We start from the raw sequence: 16,574 nt of genomic DNA, 5'->3' as shown, positions 1-16,574 counted from the left end.
GTCTCTATACCCTCCAGGTCTTTATTCTTGTTCTTGTCCTTGCCTAGAATATGCCACATCCATCTTTCAACAAATAAGTCAGATTCCAATCACTCCATAGAGCCTTTTCAAGCTGCCAGCTTACACAGAACGACCTAGTATACCAGAGAGGAGCAGACCTTCTGCATACAACCTAGTTCTGACCATAAGGTTCATTTTCAGACTATTATTTACAAGATTCATGTGTGCATATCTTGTCTGGTATTTTCCACTGCATGAGCTAAACACTGTACATATGGTAGATCAGGTGTAAGCAGGTGAGTTTGTAGATAATAATGATCCAGGTTTGGTGTTAAGTAGGGTTTGTTCAATTTTTTTATTTTAATTATACTAGTGGATGGTCTGTGGGCATTCAGAGTCATGAATGTGATAATACTTTGGCCATATTAATGAGCACACCTAAATTATAGTCAAACAGTTTAATAAGTTTAACTCAAAAGTCTATTCATACCTGTGTTCAGAATGCTCTTTATTCATGTGTCATCAATCTCTACATGAAGAAAAGGTACAGTTAAATACCACAAAACTGTTTTGTACTGAAAATAAAAGCCTTATGTACTCAATGATATTAAAATGGGGACATTCACAAGCTCTTCATAGGAAAGAAAGAATTGGGTGGGGGTTGGGGGGGGAGCTGGCTGTACTTTCTCTCTAAAGGTTTATGTCCAAATACAACACTAATAAGTTTTGCAAGTGTGAAATGCTATGAGAAAAACCAAAACAAAAGCCTCTTCTGTCCTCCCAATCATACCTTGTCTGAGAATCTTTTCATTGTAACCCAGGGGGGAAAAAGAAAACCAGAGAGGAACAGCAGAAGTTTTCCCTTTAGGAAGGAAAACTAAATATTTAGGAGGGGTTTAAAGGCAACAACACTTTAAGTGAAAGTTAAAATTTAATTAATGAAATTTCTTCAACCAAAATTTTTATAGTAAAGAAAATAGGTTAATACTATGGGTTTAGTAATAACATTAACAACAGTAACAGTAGTAGCAGCAACGACAAGCAGAAATGTACTTACTTGGGCCATTATAGAGCTAACCTAATCTTTCAACAAGCAGGACCCAGAAACCCAACCAGACATAATGAATTTTAGCAAGATGCTTATATCCAACCTTAGGAAACACTTTCCCAATCCATTTATATCTGCACTAAATATAATCATAAATGTACTGAATTATGACACTTTGTGCATCTCAAGTTCCCAACCTTCAAAGCAAGGTCCAATTTTGATCCTTGTATGTAATTTCCTAAATTCATTTTTCCTTAAATAACAAAAACAGAAATAAGGATACCCTACTTAAGAAGTAATTCACCAAAACTTCTAGCTAATGAAAAATCTGTTCTGATTAATAAGTATTTCACGATTTCTATCTTACTTTGCTTCAATCCACATATCTTTGCCTATTAGATATGTTTTTAGTCCCTACACACGGAATGACTTTCTTGAGCTGACAGTCTCAACAAAACAGTGCCATCTGCCAGGAGAGAAATCAGGTCCTGGAGCAGCCAGAAGTAATCAGCATTGAAGAGGTCACAGCTTCTGGCTTCAGTCACGTGCAGCCAATAATTCTGAGTCTCAGTGATGCTAGATATTCAGAGTTAAAATGATATAAACTGCAGATTAAAGCAGAATTTATTGGCAGGAGTATCTGAGCAGGATCTTACCTGGGAAACAAACGGATATTGCAAAATGACATCCCAAAACATTACAGAATGAGGAAACTGGACAAGTCACTGCCTGTCCAACTTTTGCTGAATTCCAGAGAACAGTCCTCTGAATTTTAAGGCAATTTCCTCGTCCCTTCTTAAGGAGAAGGCCTATGAAAGCTAAAACTTCTGCACATCCAGCAGCCACCGAAAATTCATATTTAAGTATTTCAAATTCTCAGATATTCAGTGTCATTTCATATAATATTTTTACATACATTTTTTTTCTAGACTACTTTGCTCTTCAGTTTCAGAAAATGTGTTTAAGCCATGCAAACAAACAAACAAAGAGGAAAAAACCCCAAACATTTTCATCAGGTTAAGTTTACTAATCAGAGTAAATGCAGTTGTCTTATCATAATATTTTCTATGAAGAAATTTCTGTTCTTTTTTTTTTTTTTAAGATTTGGAGAGTTGCTTTTTCAGACAGAACCCCAGAACTGAGAACCCTGAACTGCAAACTTGTCCTTTGTCCTAGTTGTTTACCAACCTTATCAGGGCACACATGGGTTGGTAATGTGATTCTAAGATAAAAATTCCAAAGATATAATTAGATGTTTTTCTGAGAAATATCACCCAATGCCATGAAAATTTGTTTGCTGTTTTTCACTTCATACTTGAAGATAATGGGCTCACAATTTCTTGCCATTTAATCATTTTCTTTTAGATAAGTGAGAAACATTAACTTGGCACTGAAGAAAATTACATACTTAAAAAATATAAACAATACTGAAAATACAGATCTTATCTCAAAACCTCTGAGGCATTTCAATAAGCATATTTTCTATAACAACACACTTTTTAAAGCTTATAACAACATAAATATCATGAAAATAATGTTATACCCCTGAATTTAACTACAAATGATAAATGATAGAAAGATCTATTCAAACCAGTGATACACAAGCTTTCTTTCAGAGCCTGACAGACTCAGTTCAATTCTGAAGAAAGTAGATAAAAACAGAAAGGTAGAAAATCACAAATGCATACTTGCTAAGCTGAAGAAGAATACTTTCTAGCCCAGTGACATGAGCACTGTGGAAACATCTCAAGTTTTCTACTGAACTCCATCTTTGCTAGAGACTAAAAAACTGGTTTTGAAAAAAACAAAAAACCCCAAAAATCTTTACTGCCACCTGCTGGTAGTTTATGGTCAATGGTTCTCAAAGATGCTTGAATGACATAAATTCCAGATTAAAGCAGGATCTTTTGCCTTTTAAAGCAAGAATATTAGATACAATACATATTTCTAGCTGTAGACAAAGCCTACCACACTTTCCTGATGATCATGGCCTCCCTCACTGACACATGGCCTGGAAAGGAAGTCAGAGACCATCACATTTCCATTCTTCCCTTTCCCACGAAAGTCACTCAGCTTAGTTCTAGGTCAGTAATAAAGATTTGAAACCAAATGGTCTTGGCAGACCTGTCCACAGAGTATTCACAACTCAAACGCTTGAGGTCAGCTAGAGAAATGTCATGCTCCTAGCCAAAAAACTACAGCCCAAACTATTTTTTAAGGCTTCTCGAGAGGAAACAAACTCAGTGTTGATGAAAGGATCCCAGATGAGAGATCCGAGATGAACTGGCAAGATTTTGTAACTGGAGATATAAACATGATTTTTAAATTCAGAAATGAAAGGGTGGGCCCAGGTTCCCATGGGCAGCTTCATTTCTTTTTTTGGAGAGTCTAAGAATTTTAAAAACACTTTGCCAAACAATTTTAAGGGAAAAAAATATTCTCTTTAATTTAGAAAATATTTAAAAATCCAAGCAGATAGGTAAAATATTGAGGAAACAGTACTTTTTGTCAACAACCTATCAACAATTCTTCCTGCCAAAAATAATCTATGGAAGTTATTGTTTAGTTATTTCATGTCCCAAGTCATACCTTATAGGATTTTTCATGCCACACTGCTTCATTTATTCTAAAAATATACTGAAAAACATGGATTTGACTAACCATCTTCTCCAAAATTAATGTTAAGTGCAATGTGAATCAGAAGTCCCAAGATATAAATCCTGAGTCTTTTTTTCACATCCCTAGACATGAGCAAATTTGTCTGCTAGGACACTGAAGAGTTGTCTGTAATTCTATGGTTCTATAATTAAGACTTGTACAAACTCTGCTGCCAAAAAATCACCAGAGTGGGTGGTGAATACAGCCAAGTAAACTCTAATTATGGAAGGCGGGTTTTCTACGATCTTAAATACAAGAAGCAAAGGCAAGATCAGACAGTGAAGATAGTTACCAAGGCAATATAAATAGCCTTGTCAAACTCAGTGTAAGCCCTCTTTGGTAACAGCTGTTACCTCTCATAGTTATAGGTACTTGAAAAGCACAATCTGAGATCTTCTACTTAGAATTCAGCACTTAATTGTTCCCTAAAAAACAGAGTTATAAGATTTACACATGTCATTTTCACTCCTGGGACCAAAAAAGGCAAGAGAAAGTCCAACGTCACAGATGATTTTCCATTCCATTACACTAGTGCCTCCACTAGTATTATTTTTAAAAAGTTCTATTTGGAGTTCAGTAAAATGCTGTTAGCAAGCTAAAATGTGCACAAGTGTACAGCACAACACATTTATGTAAAGTGATTTTTCCTGTTTGCTTGTATAGACATCTTATGCCTCTCTCATTCTTAATCAACAACCTGCATGAACTTCTCATTCAAGTGCCACCCTACATATCATCTCCTCCATGAAGACTTCCTTGACTTTCACAGAAAAAAATACGTCCTCATTTTATTCACAAATAGTCTATGTTTACCCTTATCCACTTACCACACAGCATTAGAGTGATTTGTATGTACATCTATTTACCTAGACTGTGAGTACGTTATAGACAGAAAGGGCAGTTGATTTCATCTTTTGATCTGCCTTCTGGGCTTTAAACTGAATGCTTTAAAGTGCATGCTAAAGAATGACTCAATATTTTTCACACTATTTCTTCTGCCAGACACAATTCTTCAAAAAAGATTGTTCAACCAAACTGTGTTCTGTAATATTAACTGAAACAAAACATTATCCAGAGATCTTAAAGTATGTGTTATTTTAATGCCCCTCATATAAAGGATCTGTAACAATATATTTTATTTAAACAGATTAAATAAAAAATTTTAATATATACATACACATATTAGTAATATATTTCACATAGATGTGTTGATAATAGGATGCTTCATGGTAAGAAGCAGCCATTTTCTTATAAGTGGTAATATTAAGGTATTTTCTGTAGAAAAAAGTTCACGAAATATACTGTTTAGATCTGATACTCAGCTTTCCTCTTAACTGCTCTCCTTCCCCATCCTCCTCCACCTCAAAATTAAACAAGCTTATTTCAACTGAGCTGAAATTAAACTTTACTTACACATTCAGTTCAAGGATCACAGAGGAAAAAACACAAACATCTCATGAAAGTAGGAAAACCCAGAGCTCTCCTACCTGGGTACCTAAGCTGGCTGCCATCATGTGAGTCAGAAGTTTAGCCGCAAACATGGAATACCTGGCACAGAAGATGTGGGAAAGCACAGCCAGACAGAGACCTGCAGGAACAAAAAAGTCCATATGTGGTTTTACAATCCAGGAACAGGCAGGAGCACAGTGAAAATCTGTGGAAAAAGTAAGCATGTAAGGCCTGAAGCCGGCCTCTGCTGCAGAGCACAGCACCTCTGGAAACTGTCACATTGCAATTTTAATCTCCTCCACTTTACCAGACACATAGAATCATCGCACTTATCAATGAAGCCCAAAGGGTAACTTTAAATTTCAAATATCTACTTGTTCAATGCCCTCCTAAAAAGAAGGCACAAATTAAGTAGATTAATAATTCTGTTAAGCTTTTGGTTTTCTGTTTCCATTAGACACATTTTACTGTTTAAAAGAATCAAATTCAATCTAATTTTCCAAGAGCCGGCAGCTCGGCTAAACAGAGATGTTAGGCAGATGAATAGGGTTTTTCGGACATAAAATTGTGAATGGTGCTACCAAAACTCAGGTTTGGAAATTACCCCTTTTTATCTACCAGGAATAGTTATGTAATTACAACAGTGGTAATTATGAATTTTAAAGGCAACCTCATGCTCTGGGTGCCAAAGCCAAGAGCAAAATGTGTTCTTTCCCCTTGAGATGCTTTTTAACCTAAACATCTACATTTTTAAATGGTATAGAAAAATGTATTCTTATTTTCTTTACATCTACTTGAATTCAACTACCTACACTACTTGAGAGGAAGACTTGAATCTCAGCACTAAGCCATTAATCTTTTATTTGCAATCTGCATTAATTTCTTTAAAGGTTTAGTGTATACATATTTTTAAAATATTTCCTACCTTTTAAAATTTAAATGTGCTGCATAAAGTAACCCCTTTGCTTTATCACTTAAGCCTTTATTCTGCTCTCATCCTCACACAGGGTTCTATTATCTAAGAATTATCAAAACAAAACAACTGGCTGGTGTATGCTACTTTACCCTGTACTTTGCATGTATTATCTCATTTACTGACACCTTCCTGACAAAAAAGAGACACTACATTTATTTAACATTTTGTTTCTTCATTATCTTTTCTGAAGCTATGGGACAAACTTCTCAAGTACACCACATGTTGGCCCAAGTGAACCAGGCATCTTTCAAATGCCCACATGGGGGTCTGTGACTAATTGTCAGGACAGAAATGCCTTCCATAAGTCCATCTGGGAAAAGCTTTCATTATGTTTAGGTTTGAAGAACAAAGACAGAGTTCCACATAGGAAGTGAGGCTTTGCATTAGTCAAGGTTTTCAGCCTAGAAATTTGGCCAAGAAACCTGGAGTAATGCTTTCTTAGGAAGGCTGCCATAGAGTGTTCTAAGACAGGTGTGCAGGTCCTGGGGCTGCCTCCAAAATCCACCCACACAGGTACACAGTACAGCCAGGAACTGCAGCTTTACTTAGGTAGCTTATAAACTACTGAAGCTGTTGCTCCAAACTCACTAATGTACCCTTTGGATTTCCTATGATGGTCAAAGCCACCCCAAACTGAAGGTTTAAGTTGAGTGGGGAGGGGGAGTGTATGTGTGCGTGTATGCATGTGTGTGTGTGTGTGTGTGTGTGTGTGTGTGTGTGTGTGTGTGTGTGAGATATACTGACTTAAAAGCAGGGCCTTGACTTATTTCATCACAGGCCACACAATCACAAACATGTGCATTGTTCTAAGTTTACTGCCATGGGATGGTAACTGTGAGGCAAGGGGATTAGTGTTTGAGGCAAAGGAAAAATACTCATGAGTCAACTGTTTTTTTCTAATTCACAAGAAGAGCTTATTCATAGCCTTTTTCCCCTACCTTGGTAATTGTCCATTATACTTCCATGTCATGACATAAATTGAGTACATTTAAACTTGATCAGATCAGGAATATTTAATTAAGTCTGTTAAGTTTCAATTAAAATGTTAGCATGACACCTGGTGGCAGTCCAGGATTCAAAGCCAGTGGCAAGAAAATGGGCTCAATTCTGTTAGTCTATAACAATAATGTATGATGGTTATCTAGATACATTTTTTTATTTAGAGAAAAAGAATGGGACTAAAACTCTCAAGCAGGCCATACCATAACCTCAGCTGGACTTGGGAAAGATACTGAATACCTTAGATCTAAAGTAATAAATATTGCAGTTACCAAGTTCCTAGACACCATCTACCAAGTTTATCTTGTATTTTCTTATCTGATACTGAGTAGCTGTATTTAGCAAGCATACATAATTTAAATTTACTAGTCGGTTTTTAAAAAAAATTGTAATTTTTTTTGGTTTAAATTCTCTTCATATATAAATCGCATGGTATAAAATTATAAATAAAATTTTTTTAAATAAAGTATAAAATTCCAGGCATTACCTAAAGGTATATTCTAAACAGTTTTTTAAAAATTAATTCCTTGGTAATTATGTAGAAAAATTTTGCTTACTTTTTTCCCTAGCACTATGTACATTACAGATTCAAATGGAAAAAAGCAATTAACTAGTTTACTAACAAAATGACTTTTCTATATGATTAGACAGTAAGAGGGAAGATAAGTTACCCTTAATAAGATCATAATATTGATAATCTTTGATTCAGATGAGAAAAACTCTAAAGGACAGTTAGATTCTTTTGCTGTTATCAAAGTGGACTGAAGATCTATATAACATGTGAATGTTTATAGGTGTATACGCATATGTAATGCCTCTATGTGAATATGCATATCCAGTAATCAACTCTATTGTTGGCATCCCTTAAGAGTGGGATATACTTTCCAAATTACTAAAGTTTATCCATCTACAAGCATAATAATAATATTTGATCCCATGAAAATTTCTTTAAAATATTTATAAATTTTTATAGATTGTTCCATCCATGTATCTTTGTCTTTTCTGCAGATAAATCTAAAAACCAAATGATCCCAACATTATTATTAATTTTTTTTCTTTTCACAGCTAAACCTGCAGCATATAGAAGTTCCAGGGGTAGGGATCAAATCAGAACTGCAGGTGAGAGCTACACCAGAGCCACAGCAACACTGGATCTGAGCCAGTTATGGCAATGCCGGATCCTTAACCCACTGGGCAAGGCCAGAGACTGAACCTGCATCCTCATGGATACTACATTAGGCTCTTAACTCACTAAGCCACACAGGAACTCTGATCTCTACATTATTAAATCAGTTATGTACTTGTTAGCTTAGGTTTGTTTCTCTTCTTCCACATAATGCTACCTGTAAATGTCACCTTTTCTACTTTTTGCTCATCTGTATTGATTCCCACGTTTTTGCAACTCTCCACTCAGCACAATGCCTCTTGATTACAGCTACTAACAAGCTAAACACAGGAAAACAAAAGTTTTCTATGTTAAACACAAGTTAGAATGAGACATCTTACAGTACACAAGTTCTGTGTATTAGAGGGAAGGATTTACTCCAGAAGGACGAGGTGGCCAGAAAACCAGCCTCCACGTAACCTGTGATGTTCAGTACAATGTCACTAACCACGCATGACTATTTAAATTTCAATTAATTCAAATCAAATGGAATTAAAAATCCAGACCCCAATCATACCAGCCATATTTTAAGGGCTCATTAACCAGATGTGGCAAGAAGCCACCATACTGAAGAAGAGTATAGAACATTTCCATCATCAAAGAAAGATCGACTGGGGAGTGCTGTGTAAGCAAGTGAGACTATGTTATCTCTCAAAATAATTTTCATTAAAAATGGCTAAAATGAGATGGTCTGGGACGTCAAAGTATGAACTTGACTTAGCCAGCTATACATCTCATTATTGGAGGATGTCAGACCAACACCATACATTTGTTTATTAATTTAACAAAGAACTATTGGAAAACTACTATATGTCAGGGGCTGTGACAGGCAATGGAGACACAATGTTCAAAAGACAGTTTCTCACTGCTCTCCCATTGCTTCGGCTGTATCTTTTCCCAGAGAGAGACTGTTTATGAAAGGCCACAGAATACAATTCTGGTCAAAGAGATGTGCGGGAAAAATGTATGGTGGTTTTCAGGAAAGTTTTCATTGCTCTTAAAACAGGATCCAAATAAGTGCCTTTCCCCTGGCAAGCCTGGACATAGCTGTGGGATGCTTAGAGCTGCTGCAGCCAGCTCAAGACTATATAGGGGAAAGGTGAAGAAAATAAAATAAAACCTCTGAGGAGAGCAAAGGAGAAAAATGAGAAGAGCCTGGGCCTCTGATGATGCCATTGAGGTGCTGAGTTAATCAACCCTGGAACTAAATCTGTTTACTTAAGATATTTGACTTGTCTTATGTTACCTGCATCCAGGGTCACCTTAAACAATATGCCTTTATGGACATAGCTGGAGAGATCCACCATTCCTATGCCATGTCAGAATGAGACTGAGCTCTCTGGCATCTTTATCACCTGCAGTCATCCCTTCAAACTGTTTTTTTCTTTTTTTTTTTAAGTTCTTACACATTTTTTTTTCTATTCTTCCTGTAAATAACTCCCCATTTGATAGATTGAAACTGTTCTGATATGCCATCCTCATAATTAAAATAACTGTCTTAGGATAATGATTACTATGAATATGTATTTAATATCTTTGGAAGAATTTGACACAGAAATTTAGAAAATATACCATCTTTAAAAATAATTTAAAATGATAAAGGTTTTTTTTCTGGAAAAACAATTTGAATATCAGCCTGTAAAATATAAAAGGTGCAACTAGAATATTCTTGCGGTTTGAAAAGCCTGAACAAAAGAATAACCGTGCTTCAAAGGATTTTGATTTATTTATCCTTAATCTTATTATTTAGCAATTTACAGATAATTATTTCCTGTTACTTACAGTAAACAATGATACTGTGTTGGCATTTATACACTTAGTAATCTGTAGAGCAAATAAAAATATGAGCCATTTGAAAGGGAAAGCTTTAGTTTGACTAAGGTGTTAAAAGATTTCTTTACCATAAGAGAACAAAAAGAAGAAATGAAACAAATGTGAGGTCCATGGTCTATCTCTAATCTCAGCTTAGAAGCACTTCAAAAAGAAGACTCACCTACAAATTCATGAAACATGACCTCGTTCACAAACTGATGTTAAAACTGAAATGGATTATGGAATGTTACAAGTCTCGTTAAGTTCATAAGGCCATACGATTTGTATTCAAAGACAAAATCAAGATGGTTCCAATCCAATGTCCACCTTGATAGACCAACATCAACCCAAGTCATGAGAAGCAGAATATGTTTCTTCAACATTATCCTCCAAAGAGTAATAGCACCTCAAACTATGCTTAGGTCCCTTAATAAGTAAACTACAAAATTACAGCATTATTGTCCAAAATCATTCTAAGTTGTATTTCTTCCAAGTCACCGCTGAGGTGAGTTCCATATGCCTTTATGTACACAGCAGGAGAGATCCACCATTCCTATGCCATGTCAGAATGAGACTGAGCTCTCTGGCATCTTTATCACCTGCAGTCATCCCTTCAAACTGTTTTTATACTGATGTGTACAGTTATTTACTTGTCCTCTCTTTTTAACTTTTTTAGCTTCAAGGGATAACCTTGGCTTAATTTCTTGGAATTTGATAAACTGGTTTACAATTTTAAAAGTCACAGGTATGTCCCCTAATCTTTTACCTTTTTAAATTGAGAATTACTAAACTTTTTGGCCTAGATGCCTATTTTACACACTTGGATCACTGTAGTTGTTCTGGTCTAGTATAGTAAGCAGCACTGTAAACTACTAGAATTGGGACATATTCACTGTGATCTACCCTGAATGAACCTATCTACAGAAAAGAAACAAACCTATGAACTTGGAGAACAGACTTGTGCTTGCCAAGGGGGAGGGGGAGGGAGGGGAATGGATTGGGCATTTGGGGTTAGTAGATCAAACTATTGTATTTGGAGTGGATAAGCAATGAGATCCTGCTGTACGTCACAGCAAACTATATCTAGTCACTTGTGATGTAACATGATGGAGGATAATATAAGAGAAAGAATGTGTGTGTATATATATATACATATATATGTATGACTGGGTCACTTTGCTGTACATCAGAAATTGACAGAACACTGTAAATCAACTAAAATAGAAAAAATACAAATATAAAAAAAAGAATCTGAAAAATTAAATGAGTATAATACATAGATATACATATATATATATATATATATAATATATATATATATAAAACACTGAATCACTTTGCTGTATACCTGAAACTATCTCAAGATTTTAAATTAACTATATACAATTCAATTAAAAAATAAAAAACAAGTGAATAAATAAATAAATAGGTTTAATTCCTGTCTAATTATTTGTTACCTCATTTCATAAGAGTCAGACTGCTTCCAAATTCAGAGGGCTATGCGGCGTGGCCTGATCTAAATTAAAATATGTATGTAAGAAACAAAAAAGTCTCTTTAGCTCCTGGGGACCTTCAGAGAGATAGAATGCCATTCTCCCCAGAAGCTGAAAATGAACACAGAGAGGACTTTACATCTCCCGATCCACAGAATGTGCTACCCATGTCACAATATGTCATGGACAGACGGGAAAAAAACTCAGTATCTTCTCTAAGTAATAAAGGTAGGTAATATTTGTGTGTTGATTCTCAAATACATGAGCAAATCTCTGCATTCTTTTCAAGAGTGAGTTGCAAAAATATATATATTTGTTAACAATTCTTTCAGGAAATATATTGTAGTCCTGCTAGTCTAGAAAATACCAAGATAACATTTTCTCATTAGTTTTTTTTTCATTTTTTTTATAACTCAAATGAATTTACCACATCTGTAGTTGTATAATGATCATAACAATTTCATTTCACAGGATTTCCATCCCACAGCCCAAGCACATCCCCCCAACCCCCAAACTGTCTCCTCCAGAGACTATAAGTTTTTCAATGTCTGTGAGTCAGCATCTGTTCCGCAAAGAAGTTCCATCTGTCCTTTTTTCAGATTCCACATGTCAGTGAAAACATTGGATGTTGGTATCTCATTGTATGGCTGACTTCACTTAGCATGATAGTTTCTAGGTCCATCCATGTTGCTAAAAATGCTGGTATTTCGTTCTTTTTGATAGCTGAGTAATATTCCATTGTGTATATGTATCACATCTTCTGGATCCACTCCTCTGTCCATGGACATTTAGGTTGTTTCCATGTCTTGGCAAATAGTGCTGCAATGAACATCGGAGTACATGCGTCTTTGCGAGTCATGGTTTTCTCTGGATAGATGCCCAGGAGTGGGATTGCTAGATCACATGGTAGTTCTATGTTTAGTTTTCTGAGGAATCTCCATACTGCTTTCCACAGTGGTTGCACCAATTGACAATCCCACCAACAGTGTACTAGGGTTCCTTTTTCTCCACACCCTCTCCAGCACTTATTGTTTGTAGACTCTTGGATGATGGCCATTCTGGCTGGTGTAAGGTGATACCTCAGCGTGGTTTTGATTTGCATTTCTCTAATAATGAGTGACGCTGAACAACTTTTCATGTGTTTCTCGGCCATCTGTATGTCTTTTTTGGAGAACTGCCTGTTTAGATCTTCCGCCCATTTTTTGATGGGGTTGTTTGTTTTTTTGGTATGGAGCTGAAGAAGCTGTTTATAAATTTTGGAGGTTAATCCCTTGTCAGTCGATTCATTTGCAAAGATTTTCTCCCATTCTGTGGGTTGTCTTTTTGTGTTGTTTAGAGTCTCCTTTGCTGTGCAGAAACGTTGAAGTTTGAGTAGGTCCCATTTGTTTATTTTTCTTTTTATTGTCAATACTCTGATAGGTGGATCTGAGAAGATGTTGCTGTCGTTTATGTCAGAGAGAGTGTTTGGCCTATGTTTTCCTCTAGGAGTTTGATAGTGTCTGGTCTTATATCTAGGTCTTTAATCCACTTGGAGTTTATTTTTGTGTATGGTGTTAAGGAGTGGTCTAATATCATTCTTTTACATGTGGCTGTCCAGTTTTCCCAGCACCACTTATTGAACAAGCTGTCCTTTCTCCATTGTATAGTCTTGCTTCCTTCGTCATAGATTAGTTGGCTGTAAGTGCATGGGTTTAATTCTGGGCTTTCTATCCTGTTCCACTGATCTATAAGTCTGTCTTTGTGCCAGTACCATGCAGTTTTGATGACTGTTGCTTTGTAGTATAGTCTGAAGTCCGGGAGCCTGATTCATCCAGCTCCAATTTCTTTTTCAGGATGTCTTTGGCTATTCTGGGTCTTTTGCACTTCCAAAAAAACTTTAAAATATTTTGTTCAAGTTCTGTGAAAAATGTCCTTGGTAATTTGATACGGATTGCATTGAATCTGTAGATTGCCTTGGGTAGTATAGTCATTTTGATAATATTAACTCTTCCAATCCACGAGCATGGTATATCTTTCCATCTATTTGTGTCATCTTTGATTTCTTTCATCAGTGGCTTGTAGTTTTCAGAGTACAGGTCTTTTGTTTCTTTAGGTAGGTTTACTCCTAGGTATTTTATTCTTTTGGATGCGATGCTAAACGGGATTGCTTCCCTAATTTCCTTTTCTGCTTTTTCATTGTTAGTATGTAGAAATGCTATCAATTTCTGTGTATTGATTTTGTATCCTGCAACTTTGCCAAATTTGTGGATGAGCTCTAAGAGTCTTCTGGTAGAGTCTTTAGGATTCTCTAGGTATAGTATCATGTCATCTGCAAATAGCGATAGTTTTACTTCTTCCTTTCCAATTTGGATTCCTTTTACTTCTCTGATTGCTGTGGCTAGGACTTCCAGAACTATATTGAAGAGTAGTGGCGAGAGCAGACATCCTTGTCTTGTTCCTGATCTCAGCAGGAATTCTTTCAGCTTTTCACCATTGAGAATGATGTTTGCTATGGGTTTGTCGTATATGGCCTTTATCATGTTGAGGTAGGTTCCCGTTATGCCCACTTTCTGAAGGGTTTTTATCAGAAATGGGTGTTGGATTTTGTCAAAGGCTTTTTCCACGTCTATTGAGAGGATCATATAGTTTTTATTCTCTGTTTTGATGTTCAGTATTTAGAATAAGCAAGGGAATTTTGTGGGTCATATCAGCACTTATATTTATGTCTTTATGAAAATATATAAAGTGATACCTAGATTTTATTTCAGCATTTTATATTTGGTTTTATTTCATCGGTCTATGAAATTTCTGTAAATAGATTGCATCAAAGTGAAATAGGATGTCTCCATCTGATTTTGGAACCATATGTACCTAGACGAATCTACTAAGCAACAAACTCATTCTTATGGAAGAGATTATTAAGGATAAGAAAACGTTAACTTTTGCTATTGAATCTAAGTTAGGTTCAGGATTAAAATGCATTAAGGAAAATGTTTAACTTTAGAAAATCAAATTTTAATGGAAATATTTTAACAACCAGGACAAGAAGAATAATTAATTCTATGCTTCTACCTCCACAAAATTTTCCTAATAAAGATTATTTAAACACCAAGTAAAAGACATCAATTTGATGATAATCACATCTATACACAAAACATCATTAAAGAGGAATGTCTGGATTAACATATCTACCACACTGTCAACACAATTTAAAATCATATATGGTGGATGGGGAAACTGAGGTGTTTGCCCCAGGTCCCCAGGGGCAGGACAAGGATTTGAACCAGGCAGTTTGGCTCCAGAGTTACTGGGTACCCAGTTCTTTGTATAGCATGTTGTTCCCAGAAGCAGCAGTGGGGCTACAAGAGAGGACTCAGGACACAGAATGTGTGAGGGTGGGACAGAAATATAGGTTAAGGAACTCAGACTCCCAACCATAAAATCAAGTCAGCAAATGAGAGTAATTCTACAATTCTTCCAAATTAAGTTATAGGTAAATAGTTTGACAGACATTAATATAATACAAGTTCCTAATCCTGCCAGAAAAGGGACCTAGATGTAAAAGGTAAAAGACAATTTATTTTTTAACATGGTGGTTGAGCATATTCAGAGCTTCTAGATTACAGAATACAAATCAACCCACAGAGGAGGTTTATTTTTCTAATGAAAATATGCAATGCTTTGTTTATATTACCTCACACAATCCTGGCATTCTATTGCCGAACCTGCCTTCTAAATCACAATACTATCAACTAAACCCTTTCTTGCTGTCTAGCTTCTATTCCACACTGTACTTTCTATTACTGATAAGTGGGAACTATGTCTTGCTCCTTACCCTCAGTCCAAAGTTGGCCCTCCATAAATAACTGTTGTATGAATTAATGAATACAACCATGGGAAAGTTTATTTTCTCCCAATGCTAATGAATTACAGTAGGCCTGCATCTTGCATATATAAAAGAACTATGGGAAAGCAGATCATAAATATTGCAAATTATTGATTCAAAAATACTATAACTCACCTGAGATACATATAAATCCAGAAGAGAAAAAAGCTTCATTGTATGAAGACAAATTGTCAGTCTGGGCGTAGACCGCATATAGGGACGTGTATGAACAGGCACATTCCACGTAGTCTGAAGTATCCTCAACCACTTTGCAAAACTGACTGTCAGACAACCAGCTAGGGCAAAAACACAATCGTCACTACTCCTCTGTCATCAGTACTTAAGGCTTGTAAAGAAAAAATATCTTACTGAACCTAAGTGTTCTGTACTTGAGATTTAGGCAGACTGCATTTTCAAGAAGAAACACTAGAGGGAACATCTTGTCCAAGACATGACACATCAGATCCCACAAACATCTTAAGAAGCAGCCTAAATACTAACCAAACAGCAAGAGCATTCCCAATACCAAAGAAGTTAGTCGTCTCAAAAGAGTAGTACCAGTCCTACCTAACCTAAAACAAACACATCCCAGGTATTCAATAGCAGGCACTCCTTCCTAGCATTCAAAGACATCAGAAGTTTAAAAGAGCCATCCAGTGTGTGGTGTCCGCCCTTCCTCATTTTTCACAACTCCTGTATTTTGAACCCCATAAATTACTTATGTGCTTTTCTAAGTTTCCTTCCTCATTGTTTTTGGATTTTGAGCCAGTTATGTTGTATAAATGTTTCCCAAGGTTCCTCCAGGTGTTTCCTTCTATAAGGTTTGAGTTCTTGCACAAAAACTTTGTTGTGATAATAGCAAATACAGTGTCACGTGCCAGAACTTCTGAGCTTTCCCCAGTTGAGCCCCTTCCCTTCTAGCCTCTTGATCCCTTTAATTTTCCAAGGTTATAAGACTTCTTAACCCCAACGGCAGAGTCCAGCTTGGCACATTCATTACTAATTATACATTGAGGAGCGTAGAGTATCTATATATTAGGTTAAGATCTGTCCTCAGACATTAGAAATTTCAATAGAAATTTATTTTTTCACAAAGAGACTACACAGAA

The 16,574-nt window shown here is 36.0% G+C and overlaps 1 protein-coding gene across 5 annotated transcripts in view; it reads right to left on the bottom strand.

The window, feature by feature from the left end:
- The window catches only part of ADGRV1 (adhesion G protein-coupled receptor V1), a 574,200-nt gene that overhangs the window by 275,164 nt on the left and 282,462 nt on the right, over nt 1-16,574 (bottom strand). For all 5 annotated transcript variants that reach the window (XM_021085372.1, XM_021085373.1, XM_021085375.1 and 2 more), the window contains 2 exons: nt 15,601-15,761; nt 5,194-5,294 (listed from right to left, as the gene is read on the bottom strand). In XM_021085372.1, the coding sequence (XP_020941031.1) occupies nt 5,194-5,294; nt 15,601-15,761 (262 nt within the window). The remainder of the gene's footprint in view (nt 1-5,193; nt 5,295-15,600; nt 15,762-16,574) is intronic.

The sequence above is a fragment of the Sus scrofa genome, chromosome 2 (assembly GCF_000003025.6).
Source record: "Sus scrofa isolate TJ Tabasco breed Duroc chromosome 2, Sscrofa11.1, whole genome shotgun sequence".
NCBI classification, from domain to species: domain Eukaryota; kingdom Metazoa; phylum Chordata; class Mammalia; order Artiodactyla; family Suidae; genus Sus; species Sus scrofa.
This window is presented reverse-complemented; position numbering and strand designations above follow the sequence as displayed.